This window comes from Cyclopterus lumpus, chromosome 4 (assembly GCF_009769545.1).
Source record: "Cyclopterus lumpus isolate fCycLum1 chromosome 4, fCycLum1.pri, whole genome shotgun sequence".
Taxonomy (NCBI): Eukaryota; Metazoa; Chordata; class Actinopteri; order Perciformes; family Cyclopteridae; genus Cyclopterus; species Cyclopterus lumpus.
Window position 1 is genome coordinate 23,451,958 of NC_046969.1, and position 12,500 is coordinate 23,464,457.

A 12,500-nucleotide genomic window follows, 5' to 3' on the forward strand; every position below is an offset into this window, starting at 1 on the left:
CCTTTTTGTTGTTGTTCTGCGTTACCTGTGTGTTGTGTCTACTACATGACGCTTGAAGGGTGGAGGAATTGCTTGTGGGGCTTTCACAACATTAATATTAAACTCTGTATGAATCTTAACACCTCCTCTCTTCTCGTGTGCCTCCTCCTCTCTTCTCAGGACCTGTCCTGCATCGATGACCTCTCCACGAACTCTCTGTTCTCCTCTCCGGCCGACTCGCTGTCGGAGTACGCCGACGCGCAGCCCTTCATCAGCCCGGACAACCTGAACACGGTGCCCACCCTCTGGGACGTCAACACTAGCACCACCGCCACCACCACCACCAACACACCAGCACAGAGCCAGCTAGAGGTCAGCACGCACACACACACACACACACACACACACACTCGGACCCCCCCCCCCCCTGCTCTGTAAACATTAGGGCCAGCGGCATCTGCGCTCCGCCTTCGTTTCAAATCTACACACATGAAAACAATTGTGTTCTTTTATTAATATTTACGACCGCGGTTGAATAAGCGATTTATTTTTTTAGCGGAATGGATTTAACCCAATTTGTATCGCCGTAATTAAATGTCCATGTTTTTTGTTTTTTTTCCCCCCATCTGTTTTTACTATTAAGACATAAAAACAACTCTCTTGACACTTCCAACTATTACAATTACTAATACCATAAAGATGCACTCATGTGGTTTTCATGCAGGCTTCTTCTCTATATTTAATTCATTCCCTATTTTTCATCCAAAACTGGCACGTTTTGATATAAAACCTCACGCTGCGTCGATCGGGGTTCACACACACCGACTCTTTTATATTCTTATTGCATAAGTAAAGCCAAAATAGTATCTGTAAACACTAATAACCGTTGATTTTCTAATGGACTGTCCTGACAGAGGAGCCCATTGATCTGAGAAGAGCGCCCCGCGTTGAGTCCTCTTTGAATTAGACGGTCGACGGATATCTTTTTGATACGAATCGGAGAACATTCATTTTTCTTCTGGCCCGTCTGAAAGCCTTTTTTCATTCTGCCCTCATTTCATCCATTATGTTTTCCCAGACACACACACACACACACACACACACACACACACACACACACGCGCGCGTGGCCGCATCTGCCTTTTGTTGTTGTTGGCGTTTGCTTTTCACCGCCAGACAACAAATTGCATTTTGTTTTTGAGTGCTGAGCCATCAGACATCCATGAAGTGCCCACACGCTCTCATTCACACATATATATATATATATATATATATACTCTCACACATACAGTGATTTTTTTTTTTTGGTGTTATTTTTGTGTGTTCCTCTTTTCTCTCATATACATTTTGTCACTGTTTTCATTTGTGTTTTGTATTTCTTCATTTTTTATGTTTTGTTGACAGCTGAATGGCACCAGCAGGTTTCATGGCTTGGCCAGTTTGGATGATATAACTGCTATTATCAGCACGCCACCTTTAGGAGGATTCCAGGTAGCCACACCCACCTCTCCAATCTGACGTAAAAAGAAGCGACTAACTAGACGCCCGGTTCTCCGCAATGCAAAACTCTTTTTCCAGTTTTTTTTTTTACGCAATGTTTCTGCTGCGGAGGCTTCCATTTGTGTTTTTTTTTTTTTTTAACACACGGCAACTTGACTAATCTGAGACTGTGAGTGCGGCGCATGAAGGTAGAAGGCTCACGCTCACGTCTGTGTAACCACAGGTGATGAAAGCGTTGCTGCGTGTTGCACGTCGCTTTGTACGCGGAGAGAACGGATTATTCCACACACTGCATTGCTTTTAAAAAAAAAAAAAAAAAAAAGAATGTTTAAAATAGAATAGAGACAGGGAACTATTTTTTGCATTTCCAGTTTCTCAGATATTAATAATAATAATTGTGACGTTGCCTGAATATGTAAAGCACTCTTTTGTCCACGCTTAAAAACGCGTTTCATTCATTCATTCTGCTGCTGGGTTTGTTTAACGCACCTTTTCAATTGCATTGGTTGTTTCGCTGGTTAACTGTCTCTCTCCATGTGCTGCGCTAACCTTCTTTCTTTTTCTTTTTTTTTACTAACCGCATACCTTGCGTCTTGACTTTCAGCTACAGTCTCTTTGCCTAACTCGTCCTCACCTCGGCTGAAACGCTCTCTTCGTTAATTAATGAACGCATTCTGAATGAAGTCTCTCTGGTGCTCCGCAGCCTCAGAGAACCCAGACGCCCACCGAGGAGGAAGAGGATGCCGAAGAAGAGGAGACAGAGGAACTGGGACATGTAGACACATATGCCGAGTACAGACCTTCCAAATGTAGGCCGCCAGACTGAATGTCAACATCCAGTTTTTTTCCCCCTCCTTAACACGGCACGACTATCATGTCAAATGTTCCCTTTTTTTTTAAACTGCTCTTTTTGTTCTTCTTATACAGCCACTATAGGAATTTCTCATCCTGACATAGTGGTGGAGACCAACACGCTATCCAGTGTCCCTCCTCCTGACATCACATACACCCTGTCCATCCCTGAGCCGACGGTCAACTGTGGCCTGCTGTCCGCTCTGCAGCTGGAGGCCATCATCTACGCCTGCCAGGTACACACACACAAAGCACTTATTATTTTTGTAACTATGAATGATTAATGTTTTTTTTTTTTTTTTCGATTACCCTGGGAATCGCTGTTCATGAATTTGCTCTTTTGTGCGCCCTCAGCAACACGAGGTCATCCTTCAGAACAACCAGAGGGCCGGCTTCCTGATCGGAGACGGGGCGGGGGTCGGGAAGGGTCGCACGGTGGCAGGGATCATACTGGAGAACTACCTTAAGGGAAGGAAGAAAGCACTGTGGTGAGAGAGATTTACAACTTTGGAGGATCCGAAGCCTAAAATAACAACCCAGGGCTGCACCGAACAGCTCGAGGCTTCGGATTCGGATTTAAATCTACATTAAAATGCTGTGTAGCTTTTTTAAAAATGTTTATTCATAATGTTTAAACTCTGTATTTTCTCTATGTGTGGTTCTCTTCTCTCACACACACACACACACACACACACACGTGGAACACAGAGGAGACGGGGAAGTGAAGATAAAGTTGACCGTAACTGTTACAAAAAATAGTATTCTACCATTTTGTAGGATTAGATTGTTTCCGAGTCGTGATGTAATTGTTTTAAAGTAAAAAAATTGTAAGCATTTTCCTCCGCAGCCCTCTAACAACAGTTCATTAGGTTGCAGTGATGTATTCATACGTGTGTGTGTTTTGCATCCAGTATCATGCCGGGGGGTGGGGGGGTATTGAGCGTGTCGAGGCGAGTCTGCAGGAGCCGGCTGAGTTCCTGACTAACCCTTATCCTGCTCCTGCCCCCCAGGTTCAGCATATCCAATGACCTGAAATTTGATGCAGAGAGAGATCTCAAAGACATAGATGCACTGAATATCCCCGTGCATGCCTTAAACAAGGTGAGTCCGGGTGTGGAGTCGGCGTCACGAGCAGAGCGAATGAGTTTGTGTGCATCCGAGCAGGAAAGAAAACAAGCCGTGTTTTCGACCGCGTGGCTCATGCGTATCTCACCAATATGCTTTTGAACGTTTTTGACTTGTTGTCGTAGATTAAGTATGGAGACACAGCTACCTCAGAAGGAGTCCTGTTCGCGACTTACTCTGCGCTGATTGGAGAGAGCCAGGCGGGAGGGCAGCACCGGACCAGAATCAAACAGATCCTGGACTGGTGCAAGCCGGACTTCGACGGAGTTGTATCCTTTCACGCCGACGAGCTCGAACACAAATTGTTGTCCGTGTCTGCGTTGTTTGCCCTTGACCTTCTCCCCCCCACCAGATTATTTTTGACGAATGCCACAAAGCCAAGAATGCCACTTCTACAAAGATGGGCAAGGCCGTGCTCGACCTGCAAAACAAGCTGCCGCGGGCCAGAGTGGTGTACGCCAGTGCCACAGGTAGGCCGGCGCACAAATACACCCACACTCGAGACGCGTAATGCAATTCAAGCGAGGATTTTCCAACATATATATATATATTTTCTTCCTTCTCTCCTCTGCCTCAGGTGCCTCTGAGCCAAAGAACATGATCTACATGAGCCGCCTGGGAATCTGGGGTGAGGGCACGCCCTTCCGGGCCTTTGAAGACTTCCTGCACGCCATCGAGAAGAGGTTCGTAGGGCGCCGCGTTGCCCGAATTTACCTCAAACGCGTGCTGTTTTCACGGCCGCCTGATCCCCGATGTTGCCCCGTTGAATAATGTACGCGCCGTTTGTAAACAGGGGCGTCGGCGCCATGGAGATTGTCGCCATGGACATGAAGGTGAGCGGCATGTACATCGCCCGGCAGCTGAGCTTCTCGGGGGTGTCGTTCCGCGTCGAGGAGATCGGACTGGACAGCGACTTCAAACTGGTCTATAACAAAGCCGCCAAGCTGGTGAGCGTCCATTGCATTCGCGCCCGCTCATGGTGTTGTGCGTCGAGAGATTTTTTTAAAGTGCCTAAACCAATCTGGGTTCTGTGTCCAGTGGGCGGAGGCGTTGCAGGTGTTCATGCGCGCGGCCGACGAGCTGGGCCTGGTGAGCAGGAAGTCTCTGTGGGGGCAGTTCTGGTCGTCCCACCAGCGCTTCTTCAAATACCTCTGCATCGCCGCCAAGGTCCGCTGCCTGGTGGAGCTGGCCCGGAAAGAGCTGCTGGCCGGAAAGGTCAGCACCAGCACGACACTCGTGAACACTGAGTCATGTAGCGCGGACAATGTAGAGCACGATAAGTGACCCGGCAGGAACTGAAAAGGACGGAGCTAATTATTGCTGTTTTGAAAGCTTTAGTTTTGCCAATATTAGAGGTTTTTTTGGGATGCTATTTGTTGTTGATGTTTTGTTTGATTCGCCTCCACCGCAGTGCATCGTCATCGGGCTGCAGTCCACCGGAGAGTCCCGGACCAGAGAAGTCCTGGACGAGAACGACGGGCAGCTCGACAGATTTGTCTCTGCGGCAGAGTGAGTGAAAAATAATAATAATTATATTTACTCTGTCGTTGTGTTTTTACTTCTTAATTGGTTAATAGGTTTTGGTTAATAACCTTTTTTTTGATACGGAGGGACATTTTTTTTAAAAATACGATTGTTAATATAGCGCGCTCAATCAACGTTAAGGTTAACGGCGAGTTTGATTACGCCACCGCAATTCAAATTTTCTTCCGTACGGCAACATTTATAAAAAGATATTTCTCCCATTAATCAGGACATTACGATTTATATATACGGGAGCACTTTACGAGAAGGCGGCCATCCGCATCTAAGCTGAAATCATTAACCCTCCCCCCCCCCCATTCGTGTTCATCAGCAATAAACCTAAAAAAGAATCTGGCGCAGAGGGCAACGATTACCGGCCGAAGAGAAGCAGAGTAGGGCAGATGGTGACAAAAAAAACCAACATATCAATCAAACTACCATAAATAACCGTCGGAGCAGCTGCAGACGGCTGTGAAAGAGGTCATTTGACATGTGGATGAGAGGGCTCTTCCACCTTTTCAAAGAACTCTCTTGCACACTTGTTGCCCGTGTGATAATTATTTAAACTACATGTGCCTGAGGTTGCTGAAATGATATTCCCGAACACGACAACATGTTTTCACTGCGTTACGGCAGTCTGAAGTCCTCCCTGTCACCGCGTCTTGAACTCCACGAGACTTCCTCCATTTCATTGTGTTGCTTCATCCAACGAGGAGAGCGCACACTCGACGCACACATTGTTTAGCGATGATAAAGTATTTAGATCGTGCAGTTACGCTCAATTAAAAGCAAACTCTCTCTCTCTCTCTCCGGTTATTAGCGGGCTAGAAAGTGAGAAAAACGGGAAGGGGAGGGGGTGGAGGTGAGCCGAGGTGCTCCGACCTTGCTTGACTGTGAACGTTCGTCTGTCTGCCGGCACTTGATCACGACTGTATCGACTGTCTAAATGTTGTCTTTACTGGCAAAATAAAAGTTTCTCTCTCTTCCTCTTTCCTTCAGGGGCGTATTCCAGTCTCTCGTAACGAAGCATTTCCCTTCAGAGAAACAGAGGAGAGAGAAAGCTCCGGGGAATAAGAGAAAACGTAAGCGACAGAGTGTTGTTCACATGTTTGTTTGCACTGTTTTTCTCGCAATCTGCGTCTGTATTTTTCTCGGCCTTTTCATTTAAATGACGTCACAAGAGGGCGCCTCTCGATTCTTAATCCGATATCGTGTCGCGGCCGTCCGATCAGGGAAGCCTCGAGGTCGCCAGCACAAGGTCCCGAAGCACACCGTGGACAGCGGCGGCGTGATCAACATCAGCGATGACAGCAGCAGTGACTCGGACGGCATGGACACGGACTCCAACTCCTCACCGGACTCCCTGCTAGACAACGACGACGTCATCTTTGTCAACCACACGAGCTGCCAGACCGGTAGGGAGACGTCTCTTCCTTTTGGTTTGTTGTCTGTGGGAAGATGTCTTTGCCTTACTGGGTGTGTCGAGACGGTGAAACTACCTTCCACGTTTTAAATGTAGATGATATTCTAGTGTTCCTAAAACATGAAAGAAGCGTATATATCTCTATATCTTTCAGGACTTCGTCCCCCGGCTGTGTAATTAATTTATTTTCTTACTGTTCGACGACTCCCAATACGTCGCCGTGCTCTTGCCCATCGGGGTCACGAGGTTAATGTCCCCTCTGCTTCCCCGTTCACAGCCAGGATAGAGGAGATGAAGCAGGGCCTCCTCAACAAGATATCCGTGCTGGGAAAAGAACTACCTCTCAATACCTTGGACGAGCTCATCGATAAGTTCGGAGGACCGGATAAAGTCTCGGAGGTACGAGCTCTCAAAAGACGCTGAACCCGCAAAACCCGACAGCCAGATGCGCGTCTAAAGAGTTTAAATAGTGCCGGATGGATTCATACAACGTTCTCCACAAAATTTCACATTCCTGTTATTTATTTATTTTTTTTACGAGCAAAATGTGCTGAAATATTTCTTCCTGCAGATGACCGGTCGCAAGGGTCGCGTGGTGCGGCGCCCCGATGGCAGCGTTCGTTACGAGTCCCGGGCCGAGCAGAACCTCACCATCGACCACATAAACATCAAGGAGAAAGACCGCTTCATGGGCGCAGAGAAGGTCAGATCCCACACGTCTACTCCGTATCTCAATGAACAAATGTTTACTGCTGCTTTTGCAAAACGATCAATAAAGATCTCCGCCAATAATCCCCCCCCCCCCCCCCCCCCAAAAAAAACTCTTGAACTCTTTCTCCACCAGTTCGTGGCCATCATCTCGGAGGCGGCCAGCTCCGGGATTTCCCTGCAGGCGGACAAGCGAGTGAAAAACCAGCGGCGCCGGGTCCACATGACCTTGGAGCTGCCTTGGAGCGCAGACAGGGCCATTCAGCAATTTGGTGAGTCGGGAAAATCTGATCTCACAACAGGGTTTCCCCTCCTAGGGTGGAGGGGCAGCGGCACTACGAGGACTAAGTGCATCTACCACGTTTGTTTACAGTAACAAACATGTCGGTCTCAAGATGTGTGTGTGTGTGTGTGTGTGTGTGTGGTAGCTAGAGAGGTGCTACAGCGCCTCCTAGTGCGCTGTGCTCTGTCCACGTGTGACCGTTAAAGGTGATTTTACATGTTATTACCGTAAGTCAAGTGTGTATGTTCCGCACAAAATGGATAAATTCTGTCTTTTTTTTTTTTCTCGTCTTCAACCAGGTCGCACCCATCGGTCCAATCAGGTGACGGCCCCAGAGTACATCTTCCTCATCTCAGAGTTGGCCGGGGAGAGACGTTTCGCCTCCATTGTGGCTAAAAGACTAGAGAGTCTGGTAAATATCAGTGTGTGTGTGTGTGTGTGTTGCCCTTTCTATTTTGTCCCACAATGACTTCCTTTTATCTGAGATAAACCTGTCCTGTGGGGAAATAGTCCCTTTTCCTCTTGTTGCGCTTGTGTGAGAAGAATCGTCCCACTGTAAACAAAGAGGATCTTTGTTTTGTGTTTATTGATTGTTGTGCTCTGGCTCTCTAACCCCCCCCCCCCCCCCCCCTTTTTTTTTTTTTTGCCTCTCCACCCTGCCCTCACCCTCTGCCCTTCCTGTTGGGTTTTTCTTCGGTATCCTCGAAGCCCCCCGAGAGTCTCTTTTATTCTCGGTTCGTTTAAAATTAAGTATTTTTTTTCCCAACCATCCCCCCCGAGAGATTTTTGGTGGGTCATTTATAAACTCGAGGTTTATTTTCCACAAGCAGTCATTTATATTCATCGTGACACGCCGTGACGGCTCTTTTGGCCCAAAAAAATAACGGCGAGGAAGGGAAGGAGCTTCGGGGACGGTGTTTCCAGGAAGTCGCACACACACACACACACACACACACACACACACACACACACACACACACGCACATACACACACACACGCGCGTCCTGTTTGGACCTCTTCTGTGTGGGGGCGGAGCCAGATGCTTGCAACAAGTCTTCTAAGTTTCCCTTCACCTCCCTCGCAGTTTATTTGAAAGTGTATGGAAGCGGGGACATTACGTAAACCCGGCATTGCAATTTTTTTTTTTAAAGTGGCAACCGACTTGTCAAACACTGAAATATCTTTTCAGTTGATCAGTTGGGACAGTTTTTCCAGTCACGGAGACCAAATGGAAAATGTGGAACGTCCTGGAAAGTCTTGTGGTGTCCTAAAAAAAAAACAAAAACGTTTATTTCAACATCGAGAATGTTGCCGTCTGGTCTATTTCTATCGGAGGCCCCCCCCTCCCCCCCAACTATTTATATGAGACGTATATATTAAATAAAAACTGGGGATTCATAACCGTACTAGGCTCTCAACCCTAATAATGGGAATAATAACACTGTCGCTAATCCACTTTGCAGGGAGCGTTAACCCACGGAGACCGAAGAGCCACGGAGTCCAGAGACCTGAGCAAGTACAACTTTGAGAACAAGGTGGGCACGTTTAAAAAAAAAAACACTATTCTGACCTGTCAACTGTCTAAACGTTGCTTTTTTTTAAAACATTTTATTTTAAGGGTTTTCTCCCTTTTTTAGATGCTGGATTCTCCGTTTCTTGATTGACAATTACAATGTCCCCCTTTTGTCTCGCAGTACGGCACCAAGGCTCTGGATAAGATCACCAAAGCCATCCTCGGCCACATAGAGAACAAGGTGCCCCCACCCAAAGGCTACCCTGTGGGCGAAGCCCTGTTCTTCAGAGGTGTGTTTTTGGTTTTTTTTTTTTATAGCTTCGGTCGGCCTCCGTCACCGCGATCGATCCGTAGAAACAACTCGTGTTTTTTCCCTCTATTTGCAGACATGAAAATTGGAATGATGGACGTGGGCATCTTTTGCAGGGAGTCGCGCTTCGGGATCAGCACTGAGAAAGGTAAGAGCACCGGTTTTACTTTAAAGGGCTAGCTCGGCTGTTTTGGGCTGGGCTCGTACGATGTGCTTATCCGCGGCCGCGGCGGTCGGCTCGGCCAGCAGCAAAACATGGTTTTAGAAACAAAAAAACATATTTATTACACATAAAAACACGATTTAGACACATCAAAACACGATTTAGACGCATAGAAACACATTTTAGACACACCAAAACACGATTTAGACACATAAAAACACATTTTAGACACATAAAAACACGATTTAGACACATAAGAACATTTCTTACACATAAAAACATATTTTAGACACATCAAAACATGATTTAGACACATAAAAACAGATTTCTTACACATAAAAACAGATTTTTACACAAAAACACATTTTAGACAGATCAAAACACGATTTAGACACATAAAAACACATTTTAGACACATAAAAACACGATTTAGACACATAAGAACATTTCTTACACATAAAAACATATTTTAGACGCATCAAAACACGATTTAGACACATAAAAACATATTTCTTACACATAAAAACAGATTTTTACACAAAAACACATTTTAGACAGATCAAAACACGATTTAGACACATAAAAACACGATTTAGACAGATAAAAACACATTTTAGACACATAAAAACACGATTTAGACACATAAAAACATATTTCTTACACATAAAAACATATTTTTACACATAAAAACACATTTTAGACACATAAAAACACATTTTAAACACATAAGAACATTTCTTACACATAAAAACATATTTTAGACACATCAAAACACGATTTAGACACATAAAAACATATTTCTTACACATAAAAACATATTTTAGACACATAAAAACACATTTTAAACACATAAGAACATTTCTTACACATAAAAACATATTTTAGACACATCAAAACACGATTTAGACACATAAAAACATATTTCTTACACATAAAAACAGATTTTTACACACAAAAACACATTTTAGACACTTAAAAACATCAATATCGATTTAAGTGTACGCTACATTTGTATTACTTTCCCCTCTTAATCTTGCCGTCAGACCGCCCTTTACAACCGGGAACTGAAGCCGTTTTCTTCGCTCTCTTCAAAGCCAAAAGAATAATAATAACTGTTCTGCGTCGTCGTCGTCTCTCTCTCTCTCTCTTCTTCCCCAGACTGCAGCATCACCAAGTTCTTAAACCGCATCCTGGGCCTGGAGGTCCACAAGCAGAACTACCTGTTCCAGTACTTCACGGACAACTTCGACTACCTGATCGAGAAGGACAAGAAGGAGGGCAAATATGACATGGGAATCCTAGGTATGCAGGTCGAGTGTTTACCTGTACGTTTCATTTGCGATCGCAAAAGGATAAGTTTTAATTAAAGAAATATCGCCTGTCACGCCCGTGAATGAGAATGCGATTGGCCCCCTCGAGGGATCGCTTTTGTTTTGATGAGTAATTAAGTCGTTAAAAAAGAGTTATTATTCTTGCGTCTGTGGCAGATCTCGCCCCGGGCAACGATGAGATCTATGAGGAGAAGCAGGAGACCTTCCTGACAGTTGGAAATCCTCAGGACGGACAGGTTGTTCTCTATAAGGTAAGTGCACGGTTTAAGATCTGGAGTTACATTTACAACGTCTGGTTTTAAATAAGACGTGTGTGTGTGTGTGTGTGTGTGTGTGTGTGTGTGTGTGTGTGTGTGTGTGTGTGTGTGTGTGTGTGTGTGTGTGTGTGTGTGTGTGTGTGTGTGTGTGTGTGTGTGTGTGTGTGTGTGTGTGTGTGTGTGTGTGTGTGTGTGTGTGTGTGTGTGTGTGTGTGTGTGTGTGTGTGTGTGTGTGTGTGTGTGTGTGTGTGTGTGTGTGTGTGTGTGTGTGTGTGTGTGTGTGTGTGTGTGTGTGTGTGTGTGTGTGTGTGTGTGTGTGTGTGTGTGTGTGTGTGTGTGTGTGTGTGTGTGTGTGTGTGTGTGTGTGTGTGTGTGTGTGTGTGTGTGTGTGTGTGTGTGTGTGTGTGTGTGTGTGTGTGTGTGTGTGTGTGTGTGTGTGTGTGTGTGTGTGTGTGTGTGTGTGTGTGTGTGTGTGTGTGTGTGTGTGTGTGTGTGAAGAAAAGATCAGCAAATACAAACCAGAGGGGATTCTATGAATATCCATGAATCCAAATAATAAAAAATCAGTTAAATCCAGTCGGGCTCGGCGGCTCCCAGTAGATCAAAGCAATGAATTAAAAAAAAAAAAAAAAACGTTTTAATGGCCGCTAAGCAATCTTCAACAGGTTAAGCAGCAAATGCCAATGAATGAATGTGCAGCTCCTTCTGCACCTCACGGTGATTGATGTCACTCTGCCAGCGGTGAGACTGTTATCACGCCGGCTTAGCCCTGGGGGGGGGGGGGGGCGGCCCGGTGTCATGCAGACACCGGTGGCAGGTGGGAACCGGATAATTACCGATATCTTCTGCTTTTTAGCCGTCGGCTGCGTTTTGACATTTTCGGGAGCCGGCAGAATGCGGCCGAGCTCGGGGGGGGCGACCGGTTCGGCAGCTGTAGCGCGAGAGAGTCGGGTTCGTGCGCGGAATGCGTTGGCGTCTGTGGTTTTAAATAAACAAACCCGTTTTTCAAGTACAGAAACCTTCGTGAACTTTTTTTTGGGGAGGGGGGAAGGGGGGGGGGGGGGGTCGGGTTTGCGGTCGCTATTTGGTCCAAACGCTCACCGCGCCGCTGCTTCAACTCCTGCAGCGCTTCATTCTTAAGACGAGGAAATACTGCTGTGTCATTTTAGGACACGGGGGACAGCGTTCCTTTTTGTTTTCATAACATTAAGAGTAAAGATCAGCTCTGTGCTGTCGCCCCCCCCCCCCCCCCCCCCCCCCCCCAGAGAGAGTGAGAGAGATGTTCTGATTGTTTTACGGCAGTTCGAAAAAAATAAATAACCGTCAAACAGATGATTTACGGTGGAGACAGACGCTCTTACATTTAATTTTCCTCCTCTGCATTTCATGCTTTTCCACCCAACGTGTAAACCAATCAAAGGTTTGTGGTGTTGTTTTTTTTTATGAAACGGGGTGGGGGGGGGGAGGGGCACTCTTGACCTGCAGACCGCCAACGCAGCCCTCGTCCCGTGTGCCTGAACCTGCAGGTCCT

General features: G+C 46.1%; 1 protein-coding gene across 8 annotated transcripts in view; it reads left to right on the forward strand.

Moving 5' to 3' along the window:
- Positions 1 to 12,500, forward strand: part of si:ch73-63e15.2 (protein strawberry notch homolog 2) — a 52,009-nt gene that overhangs the window by 32,697 nt on the left and 6,812 nt on the right. For all 8 annotated transcript variants that reach the window (XM_034531501.1, XM_034531504.1, XM_034531500.1 and 5 more), the window contains 23 exons: positions 160 to 351; positions 1,384 to 1,470; positions 2,183 to 2,288; positions 2,407 to 2,567; positions 2,686 to 2,819; positions 3,342 to 3,432; positions 3,582 to 3,725; positions 3,809 to 3,926; positions 4,034 to 4,139; positions 4,250 to 4,403; positions 4,495 to 4,671; positions 4,868 to 4,965; positions 5,980 to 6,062; positions 6,213 to 6,395; positions 6,681 to 6,802; positions 6,975 to 7,106; positions 7,248 to 7,383; positions 7,694 to 7,806; positions 8,859 to 8,930; positions 9,090 to 9,198; positions 9,295 to 9,366; positions 10,540 to 10,683; positions 10,869 to 10,963. In XM_034531501.1, coding sequence (XP_034387392.1) covers positions 160 to 351; positions 1,384 to 1,470; positions 2,183 to 2,288; positions 2,407 to 2,567; positions 2,686 to 2,819; positions 3,342 to 3,432; positions 3,582 to 3,725; positions 3,809 to 3,926; positions 4,034 to 4,139; positions 4,250 to 4,403; positions 4,495 to 4,671; positions 4,868 to 4,965; positions 5,980 to 6,062; positions 6,213 to 6,395; positions 6,681 to 6,802; positions 6,975 to 7,106; positions 7,248 to 7,383; positions 7,694 to 7,806; positions 8,859 to 8,930; positions 9,090 to 9,198; positions 9,295 to 9,366; positions 10,540 to 10,683; positions 10,869 to 10,963 — 2,829 coding nt within the window. The remainder of the gene's footprint in view (positions 1 to 159; positions 352 to 1,383; positions 1,471 to 2,182; positions 2,289 to 2,406; positions 2,568 to 2,685; positions 2,820 to 3,341; positions 3,433 to 3,581; positions 3,726 to 3,808; positions 3,927 to 4,033; positions 4,140 to 4,249; positions 4,404 to 4,494; positions 4,672 to 4,867; positions 4,966 to 5,979; positions 6,063 to 6,212; positions 6,396 to 6,680; positions 6,803 to 6,974; positions 7,107 to 7,247; positions 7,384 to 7,693; positions 7,807 to 8,858; positions 8,931 to 9,089; positions 9,199 to 9,294; positions 9,367 to 10,539; positions 10,684 to 10,868; positions 10,964 to 12,500) is intronic.